The sequence below is a fragment of the Capsicum annuum genome, chromosome 1 (genome assembly GCF_002878395.1).
Source record: "Capsicum annuum cultivar UCD-10X-F1 chromosome 1, UCD10Xv1.1, whole genome shotgun sequence".
NCBI classification, from domain to species: Eukaryota; Viridiplantae; Streptophyta; class Magnoliopsida; order Solanales; family Solanaceae; genus Capsicum; species Capsicum annuum.
Genome location: NC_061111.1, coordinates 238,625,043 through 238,635,922, shown reverse-complemented (window position 1 = coordinate 238,635,922; position 10,880 = coordinate 238,625,043). Strand labels below are relative to the sequence as shown.

The 10,880-nt window shown below is 30.4% G+C and overlaps 1 protein-coding gene across 1 annotated transcript; it reads left to right on the top strand.

Moving 5' to 3' along the window:
* Nucleotides 1–4,363: 4,363 nt before the first annotated feature.
* LOC107861864 (putative F-box/LRR-repeat protein 23) lies at nucleotides 4,364–10,400 on the top strand. Its single transcript, XM_047413093.1, has 3 exons — nucleotides 4,364–4,736; nucleotides 7,176–7,261; nucleotides 9,752–10,400. Exons 1-3 carry the CDS (start codon nucleotides 4,406–4,408, stop codon nucleotides 10,091–10,093), a joined length of 759 nt encoding a protein of 252 aa, XP_047269049.1. The 5' UTR covers nucleotides 4,364–4,405; the 3' UTR covers nucleotides 10,094–10,400.
* Nucleotides 10,401–10,880: the final 480 nt, after the last annotated feature.

Sequence of the window (10,880 nt, the reverse complement as noted above, 5' to 3'; positions counted from 1 at the left end):
AATGGTCCTATTATTTTCTGAACTAAATTTTAGTATATTTTTTCAACCTTTTCAGTTGATTTGACACTTTTTATGAACCTTTTTAGTTGACGTGACATTTCTAACGTGACCTCATTTTATGTAATAAAGATGTTATGTCAGCACAAAAGGGTGACCAAAACACACTAAAATTGAGTTTAAGGGGGTAATAGGACCCTTGTGAAGTTTGAGTGTATCGTAACAACTTTGATCATAATTTGGGGAGGTACTGGATTCTTATATCTTTATTATTCACCAAATTCATTAGTTTTCATCAAATTCATTCACCAACTAAATTTATTACTATTTCATTCAAACTGACGCTTAGTAAAAAAAATTAATTTTTTATTGTTAAATTGAGGTAACAAGACTCTAACAACTACGACAATGTGGGATAATTATACTAAAGAGTAGTACACTACATCTCATGTTTAATTTTTTTTTTTTATTGCACTAAAGATTGATCAATAAATATTGTATTATTTTAGAATAGCTTTGTGATAATTCATTATACTTTACTATATGACCATTTACAATCTCTACACCATTTTTTGATTCAAACTTGAAGCAAACCAACTCCATTCCACTGTAAATTTTACTCCAAAAAGGAATATTCTTCTTTTTCTCTCTCTTTAATATTATATTATTATTATTTTATTTATATTTTCTTATAAAATAATCCTTTCTCTCTTCTTTTCTTTTTTTTTGAAAAAAATACAAGCAGCTTATATAATTCATATGTTTTTCTTGTATAATAATTAATGCTCTAAATTTTTATTATGTTATGTATTGTAATTTTCAACTTTTAGATATTGTTGTAGTTTTCTAAATTATTATGCTATGTGTTGTAATTTTTAATTTTAACGTATCTCAGTCACTATTTTATTGAATATTTATTGTTTAGTTATTTAAAGTACATTGTGTTATTTATTAACAACATATTATATTCACACTTCCTATTTATGTGATGATTATAATTTTTATACAATTATAAATTATAGTAAAATTAACTTATATTTTAAATAAAAATATTATATATAAAATTAATTTATAAAATTATAAATTAATTTAAATTTAAAATTAATATAATAAAAATATTATATTAAAATAATTATGAATATTAGAGACTTAATTAATAATTACAATTGATAATATGGTAAATTAAAATTGTTACACAGTTCAAATAATAATAACAAAATATTTAAAAAGAAATTTGGAGTTGATAATAGTGATACTCCAAATTTGAAGTGACACTATTCACGCTCTAAATACGGAGTCAAAATGGAGTTGGGTTGGAGATCACTTCTTTATTTTTTGCTTCAAATATGAAGTTTGAAGCAAAAATTAGGGTAAGGCTGGAGATGCCCAAAACTTTTCCATATTTGGTAAAGTTACAATACAAAAAATTGAGACAATTTTTAAAGTTTTCATAATTTATGAGGTTTTATGTTGGTCAAACATATCGAAAAACACCTCAACTTTCTACAATCTTTCACTTTGACACCTTAAGTGAACTATGTTTATTTTATAGCTATAAAATGTGTCATTTTGGCACCTTTCGGCATCAGCTCTGGCGCGTGCGTCTCAATCGCTGCCAACGTGGATTAAACGATCAATTGATTTATGTCATTTCATTTTAAATCGTCATATCATTATATACATCCACAATTATTTTTTTCTTAAAAAAGACCAAAATACATGGCTATTGTGTCCAATAAATGAATGACATGTGTTTTATTAACCAAATAATTACAAAAGAGCCCACCACATTGTCTTCTCCACCCAATATTCTTTGAGCTTAACCTCCACTAATGGAGATTGAATTTTTCAAGAATGATAAACATACCTCCTCATTCTCTAATGATGATAGATCCGCTTAATAGCTTCACGAATTTCAGATATATGAAAAAAATACGGAGGAGGAGACCAGTGTTCAATTAGAAAATTAATCAACGGAAGAAAATATAAATACGATGAAGTTGCTTGAAACTAGGATTTCAGATATATCACAAAAAATAGAGGAGGAGGAGGTCAATGTTCAATTAGAAAATTAATTAGTAGAAGAAGATATAAATACGATTGGGAGTTGCTTGGAAGAAAACATAGATACTTTACAGGAAGGGTGCTTGAAAGTGAATTTTCGCCGACCAAATTATATGTTAATTATATTCTTTAAGAGTTAATTATAATATTGAACAATACTTTAGTTTTTGTTTTTGAATTAGGAACTCAATTTTATTAGTTCTTTTTAAGAGTTTGAGTTCGAAAAAATGGTGGAAGATAATGAGATAAAAAAATTGAAAAGAAGAAGATAAAATTAAGTTAAAAAATAAGATAAAATAAGGTTGTCACGCGCCCAAACATGAGTGTAGAACACTCACTATGCCATATTAGCGAAAGGTGCCAAAATGACATAGTTGGTGGCTGATTTAAGTGTTTAAAATAAACACAGGTTACCTGAGGTGTCAAAGTGAAAGTTCCGTCAAGACGAAGGACTTGATGATGTGTTCGGCCTTTTATGTTTCTGAGAACGCATATAACATAAAAAGTCCAAATTACATATTCAAACCAAAACTTCACCTTCATGTTATGATTTCATCTCGGATGAGCAAATGGACCCTTAGTATAGTTAACCATTTATTTTTGGCATAATACATAAATATGACCCTAAACTTGACACCAAATTATAACTTTGACTTTAAACTTTGATAGTACACAAATAGGACCTTTAACTATTCAAAACATGAATAAATATGACCTCCAATTTTACAACTCTATGCGTGAGTTTCACTCGCGCTTTCGTGGAAAGCTCATCCAATCACACGGTGCCACGTTGTTAAAAGGGCTGACTTGGAGGGAGGTCATATTTGTGCAGTTTTGAATAGTTAAAGGTCATATTTGTGCACTGTCAAAGTTTTGCTTTTTGTGTTAAAACGACATCATTTTTATTATTATTATTATTTATTTATTTATTTATTTATTTCTATAGCAGCAACATCTAGTTTTTTTTTTATTAAAAAAAATCACTAGTAGGGATCGAACCCGCGCAGTAGGCTGAAGGAAGCGCCCAAGAAGAGAAAATAGCACCACTTGGCTATCTAAGTGTCTTGTTTCATGTGGTTCAATATTAATATACGTACATAAATATAGAATTTCTATCTTATATATACAACGTAATTTTTTTATCGAGGGGGTTCGGGTGAATCCCATGGCAATCACGTAGGTCCGCCCCTGCGTTAATTTAATAACGTTAATTTAATACTAACATTTTAATAACGTTAATTTAATATACTGCTATATCCTTAATAGCGTTAATTTACTAACGTTTTATCAAAACTATAATTTCTTTTATTATTAGTATAGTTTCATCTTTAATTTAATAGTTAAATAAATTATACTTAGATATATTATATAACATAAATTTGCCCTTTGCTTTATAATATATATACATACCCGCGCGATTTTTTCGTATGAGGCTGACCCACCTAATTAATAAATCTTCAATATTGTTCTTTTTCCGCAATGACAAAAGAAATTAGATCCCATTTTCATCTTTGAGCCGAAAATAATGAAAAAATAATAGTGAAAAGTCATTTAAAGGTCATATTTGTGTAGTTTGGAATAGTTAAAGATTATATTTGTACACTGTCAAAGTTTAAGGTCAAAGTTATAACTTGGTATCAAATTAGGGTCATATTTATGTATTATGCTCTTAGATTTTAAGCTGGACTCGCCCAGTTTTGCGTGTTGAACACGCGTTTTGTCATGTAGGATCGGAGGTCATATTTATGCAGTTTTGAATAGTTAAAGGTCCTATTTTTGCACTATTAAAGTTTAAGATCAAAGTTATAATTTGGTGTCAAATTTAGGGTCATATTTATGTATTATACTTTTATTTTTTATAAAAATAACATAAACATACACTTTAACTTATCATATTAACACAAATCTGCACTCTTACAAAGAAATTACAAAAATCTCAACTAATAATGTATTTCGAAAGATTCAAAATCGAAAAAAATATATACAGAGCTAATGATGTATCTTTATAAAAAAATATATCTCGTTGAATGTATTATGTATCTCTACAAATCCAAAATTAAAAAAATATATATATGAAAAAATAATTACGTACCTTTACAAATAAAAAAATATATTTTTATTAAATATATCAAAAATTAATTATTTATCTTGACAGATTAAAAATTAAAATTTCATTAATTATATAAAATATAGATCATTTCTATACTTAAACTCCAAAGTATGGAAATGTATGTCGATTGCCTTTATTATTATTTTTTTTTTTCAATTGAAACTAAATATCCTCCAAGCAGGGCAACGGCTCCTTATCTTTCCGCCACTTTGCTATTAGACCCTAAACAAAATAATGAATGGGAGAGTAGAAGGCAAAAGCAAGAACCTGCCGATGGAGGAAACGCCGGCATGGTTGGAATTGCAAGAAGGCATATGGAAAAACATATTACAGAGGCTTGGCGTTGAAGAGATACTAAAGACAGCACGGAAAGTTTGCTCTACATGGAACCGAATATGTAAGCTACCTTCAATGTGGCTAGTCGTTAACATGCCCAATGAAGGAGAAATGGTTTACCACTTCGAAAAGATGTGTCGACGTGCCATTGATCATAGTCGAGGTGAACTTGTTGATATCAATTTGCAGCACTTTGCCGATGATAAGTTGTTTAGTACATTGCTCAAAGGTAATTTATTGCCCCAAATTTTATGCTTCCACTGTGAAATATTTCGGTTCCTAGTTATGTGGCACTGTTGGAATTTGGAGAGCAACCAAAATTTTCTTTGACTGAAATTTTTTATATGCCTTTTATATATTTTAAGTTATTAATTATTACCAAAATTTTCTTTGATCGAATTTCGTTATATACCTTTTATATAATTTAAGTTATTAGTTTAAAATTTAATATCTTTTGAGTATGTAAACAAAAGTAAAATAATATAATAATAAAAATATCAAAATAATACAACTAAACCTAACCTTTACATAAGAAAATTTTTCAAAGCCGATCAACGTATAAAAATTTCTCAAAACTAATCGAGATTCATCTACAAACCACAAAATAACAAACCAATGAGATATTACGATAATACAATTAAATTTAACCTTTACTTAAAAAAAATTTCAAAGCCGACCCACATTCATTTAGCATTTGTAAATTAAAATAGAATAATAAGATAATAAAAATATCAAAACTATACAATTAAACCTAATCTTTACACAAGAAATTATTCAAAACCAACCAATATTTATGACCTGTAAACTATAAAAAAAATAATATAATAGTGATCACAAACTTTCGATTTTTGTCTAATTAATTCTTGTTTGAGCGAAACTTTAGACCCTAAAGAATGATTTTAAAAGAAAACAACGAAGATATATATATACTCACATGTTGAATTTATGCTGAAAAAAAAGTGAAGAAGTTGAGGGTTAGAAAATCAAGCATCCACCAATCTAGACATGCAATCGAATCAAGTTAGATGATCATCAATCATATTCTCCTAATAGGCAGACCGTTTTGTTCTCTAATTTAACTACATATCAATATTTATAGAATTATTTCCTTAATTAATACAGTCCTATTTTAGGAGTACTCTTCTAATTGAACAGTAGAAAGGAAAATATTAATTACTTCTTCTACCATATATTTTAGAAGTCCCACATATTTAGGAAGTTAGTAAAAAGAAAAATATTAATTAATTCTCCTACCATATATTTTAGGAGTCCCATATATTTTATAAAGTCTAGTTAATATAATAAAAAATAATTAAATAATCAATTAGAAAAAATAGTGAAAAATAATTTTGTCTAAAGAAGAGTATTTTAATGAATTACAAAAAGTTTAAATCACTTTTCTAAGGGTCTTCACATTTTTAATTTTTATTACATTATTATAGATTAATTATTACCGGGAGCCTTGAGTTAACTGATAAATTATTACTTGAAATACTATCGGATAGAAATGCAAAGTAAGACTGCATAGACTCTTATAAAGCGGCCCAAGCAATTGCTTTAGGCCTCACTATTACAGGGCCTCATAATTTTGTATAGGTACATGTAATTTTAAAAAAAAAAAAAGAGAAAAGAAGAAAAAATGCTGAAATTCTTTGAAATAAATTGCAAAAGTAAAAGGAGTAATATTTTTGGGAATATTGTGAATAGCCCTCTTCATCATTTATATACAATCATCATCATTACAACCACATAATTTTTTCCTCTAATTTTGTTTTTCTACTTGTACTTTATTTTTTTTAGTGTTACATATCCTTATATTTTACTTAAGCTTTCCTCAATTCTGTAAATTCTTCATTAGATAAACTTCAATTACCAATTTCTATATTTCGAACTAGGTTAGATTGATTTATCTTTTGTTATTTTGCATTGAAGATTTGTTATTTTATATTTTTTTATTCATATCTCAATACCAATTATAAAGTAGATTTATTTTTAAAATGTAAGTGTTAAGAGAAATTGTCCCTACTAAGTTTTTCAAATGTGAAATTAATAAAATATTATGTAAGATCAACAATGTATCAAAGAGATTAATATGAATTAACTATATTATCAATCAAAAGAGTTATTAGAAAAAGTAAATTATTAATAATTTTGCATCTAAAATGGCTAAAAGCAAATCATTTAAAATAAAATTATGATAATTCTTTTTCTTAATGAAAAACTTAAGGTTTCTTGTTGAAGTTTCGCTTTAGGCCACTAGTATCTGGGCCCTTCTCCCCATTCTGCACATAGTGGAACTTTAATACATCAGACTGTTCCTTTTTTTTTTTTTTTCAATTATTACCCTATTCATCCTATTTTATATGACACCATTTAACTTGACATGATATTTGAGAAAAAGAAATGACTTTTGAAACTTGTGATCTAAAACAATCGTTAGATATTTGTGTAGTTGTATATCACTTCATTAAGGTAAAAGGGTAATTTTAAAGTTGAATTGTTTCTAATTGTAGTACGATAATATTCTTTTTGGGCGAACTAAAAAGGAAAAGGTGCAACATAAAATGGGACGGAGGGAGTATGATTTGTAGTACTTTTTAAGTAGAGTTCAAATATACAAATTTTATTTCCAAAAATTTGAAGCTTCTATGTCCCAATTCACGATCAGAGTTTGAAAGTTTGGATCTCGAAATTCCAATTGGGATGGAGAAAGAATTGGGCAGGGGATATGGAGGTTGTGAATTAGGTATATGGGTAGTTGGTAGTTGAGCGCTAAAGGTAGGGTAAATTTGGTGGTTAGTTTGTAGCACTGTATCTCTTTCTCCTTCGATATACCTGTAGTATAGTATTGTTCTCGTAGTTTCTTGTCTTCTGATTTCTGTTACTATTCATTGTTTCTTGTTTTTCAAGTATCGTAGTTTTTTGGTCGTGAATTCGTATTGTTGCTACTGTTCCTTCTTTCAACATATTATTTAGTGCTTTCCTTATTATTTGCCCTGGCTTCTTAACTTCCGTATTTTGTGGCAATACTGCTTTGAATTGCTTTCCTTATCTCGTTATTTGGGACTGGAAACAACTTTCTACATACACAAAGTAGGGGTAAGGCCTACTTACACACTAACTCTTTAGACCTCACTTGTGTGATTACACTTGGTTTGTTGTTGTTGTTGTAATGTTAATGTTTATTTGTTAGTCTTTCATGTTTCCTTTGTAACCGTTTCAGTTTTCTTTTTTTTCAAATTTGAAAGAGTTTAGCTTTGTTGCCTTGGTTGGCGTAGATTGGGGTGTACATACATGGAGGGGAATATAACTTAAATACACTGACTTTATGGTGAGTTTTTACAGGATTAATGTAGTTTTATATGCTAAACTGTGTATAAAAGTTAATCTGGAAAAGAGAAGTTGGAAGAACTTCTTAATAAATTTACCCCATTTGTCCTACTTTATGCATGTTCGACTGAGCACAATGTTAAGATGTTATACAATAGGCATTTGCCAAACTTTTTAAGTTCTAGATGTTTCATTTTTGTCCGACTCCTGTTCACTATAGATTCATAACTGGCTGAGAGGCCGGCTGTGTTGTCAAAGGCACGCTTAAGCCTTGAAGTGAGACGCAAAACATGTTGACCGCTTTGCCTCGCTTAGTGTGCACTTCAGCGTTGTCATCAAGGCTCTAAGTGTAGTTGACATCAAGGAGTAGCCTCGCTTTCTGTTTCTAATGTCAAAGGCACGCTCAAGCCTTGAAGTGAGACGCAAAACATGTTGAGCACTTTGCCTCGCTTAGTGTGCACTTCAGTGTTATCATCAAGGCTCTAAGTGTAGTTGACATCAAGGAGTAGCCTCGCTTTCTGTTTTTAATGACCCACTCCTAAAGAGGCGTCACTAAACAATTGATATTTCACTTATCATAATTTTCTTATAATTTCTTTCTCCATATATTTTTTATTCATGCTTATTATTATTGGTCTGGACTAAACATACATATTGCATTTTTTTCTCCATTTACACTTTCATTAAATCCCAGTGCTTTTCGCTTAGGCGGTGATACCATTTAAAAGACCTAGCCATGATTCACTTGTATACAAGAGAAAGGCTTCATCATAAATTTCTCGAATGTTGATCTTATTTACAGTTTAGTTAACATGACATGTATCCATATTTAGGACCTATTCACCTCCTGATACATGTACAGTTGACATAATCTAATGAATGTCCCATGAACTTTTAAATGTTGACGTTCCTCCTCGTGTAACATGGATTATGCATTTCTGGTAGTTTTTTGGCGTAAATTCCCATCTTCCTTCTATCATACTCTGGTATTTGTAAAGCATACTTCTCCGTTCCCATGGTCTTGTACAACTCTTATACAAGTCTTTTGAGAATAATGTTCATCATACAATAATCTTTAGTTGTAAAGCACTTTGAATTCCTAACTTGTTTAATGCAAGAGTCCAACTATTGGAACAAGAGCGGAACTCATGGGAAGTACTTGAGAGGAAAAAAAAGAAAAGAAGATAGTGGTTACTCTGTGAAATAGGAAAACGACCTCTAACTCATATCAAAGAACAAAAAATTATTTTCATGAATTTCCTATCTTCCAGACTGCAATAAGAAGAGTGAAGAGATGAATCTGTATGTTGGGCCTTTTTACATACAGATTATTGTTGTACTTCTTTACTCGTTGTGTTTGTGTTGCCGGTAAAATTTAATTCCTTCTATTATTTCCCCGACAGAAACTGCTTGTTCACTAAATCTGTTTGCAGAGAAAGCGTGTTGTTTTATCTGTTTTTTTGTTTGTTTTACCTTACGACTCCTTCCGTCCCAACTTAAGTGTCTTAATTTGTCTGGGGATGGAGTTTAAGAAATAAAAGGAAGATTTTTGAATCTTGTGGTCTTGATTAAAGATGTGTGTTATCTGTTAAATCTTGTGGTCTTTAACTTGCCATGTAGGATGTTTGAACGGAATAACTTATTAAATATAGAAAGAGACTCTTTTTGAGCTAAAAAGAAAAGTAAGACGCACGTAAGGAGTATCATATACCTTGTGCTAGTCTTCTGTATTAGGCCTGATTGTGTTTGGTGATATATTGTTATACCTTGTGCTAGTCTTCTGTATTAGGCCTGATTGTGTTTGGTGATATATTGTTTCAGTAACCAGGCACATCAATTGATTCATTTCTACTTTTGTTCAGCAGATCAGGCAATCTGAAGAGGCTTATTAGTACTGCATGTTGCTAATTTAAGGTATGTGTCAGCTTGGTTGAGGCAGTTCAAAAGTTTCCATTGTTGGAGGAGTTGAGTCTGACTCACACTGCCATTACAGTGGAAGGCATTGAAGCTCTTGGACGCTATTGCCCACGGTTGAAGTCATTTGAATTTAATAAGTCATTGTATATGGGATCAGCAGGCGATGATTCTGATAATGAAGATGAAAGAAATGAAGAGGCTCTAGCTATTGCTAAAAACCTGCCTACCTTGCACCACCTCCATCTCATTGGGAACAGTATAACCAATAAAGGCCTCCAAGCTATTCTTGATAGTTGTCTTCATCTTGTATCTCGACTTGCGTCTATGCAAATATGTTAATGTCAACCAAGTCTTGAGTAAGAGAATTTCCTGGCAGATTAAAGATGTGAAGCACCCTCATGACTCTCCGGAGGGTCTTGAATTTTCATTTGAGGCTTGTGGGGATGAGGATTTATCCGATGACATGTCTGATTTTGATGATTACTGAGGTGGCGGACTTTTTGTGTCATCGGATAATGAACAGTTCTTCTGGTGTTTGCAGTTGCCCCCTCACCCCCCCGGTCTCCCTCTTGTGTTGTTAAGTATCTCCTTGAAACTACATTGACAACACAGGTCTGAAACAAGCTGGTCTGGAAGTTATTTACAAGCCTTTCTCGTCTGAGGTTAACACAATTCCTTCCATTCCACGTGTATTTTTCAGCACTTATCACAATACCGTCAATTTGAGCTTTGAGGCTATAAATGAAGGACACAAAAATATAAATTTAACCTTTGAAATGAGCTTTGAGGCTATAAATGAAGAACACAAAAATATAAATTTATCTCCCAAGATACAAACTACTAATATCTTAAAATCAAATGTTTATGCTAGGGCAGTTCCAAATTGAATTGTAACCGGTAATTCAATCACAAAATTAATGTATTGACTTATTGGTAATAGATTGTTGGATTAGTGGTTAGTGAACGAATTATGCCTCTTATTGTTAATGGTTTATCGATGCGGGGTTGGATTATTCAGTTTTCTTATAAGGTAAATCGTTAATCCATTAAGAATTGTCATATTTGCATTTTTGCCCTTGCATATATAAAGTTTCTTTATCTCACAGATTAAGTAAAAAATAACTTA

What these genes read in the sequence shown, in the direction of transcription:
- LOC107861864 (XM_047413093.1), top strand. Translation starts at nt 4,406, where the DNA reads ATGAATGGGAGAGTAGAAGGCAAAAGCAAGAACCTGCCGATGGAGGAA. An exon ending in GTTTAGTACATTGCTCAAAG is followed by an intron (nt 4,737 to 7,175) that starts GTAATTTATTGC and finishes ATTCACGATCAG; the next exon opens with AGTTTGAAAGTTTGGATCTC. An exon ending in GTTGTGAATTAGGTATATGG is followed by an intron (nt 7,262 to 9,751) that starts GTAGTTGGTAGT and finishes TGCTAATTTAAG; the next exon opens with GTATGTGTCAGCTTGGTTGA.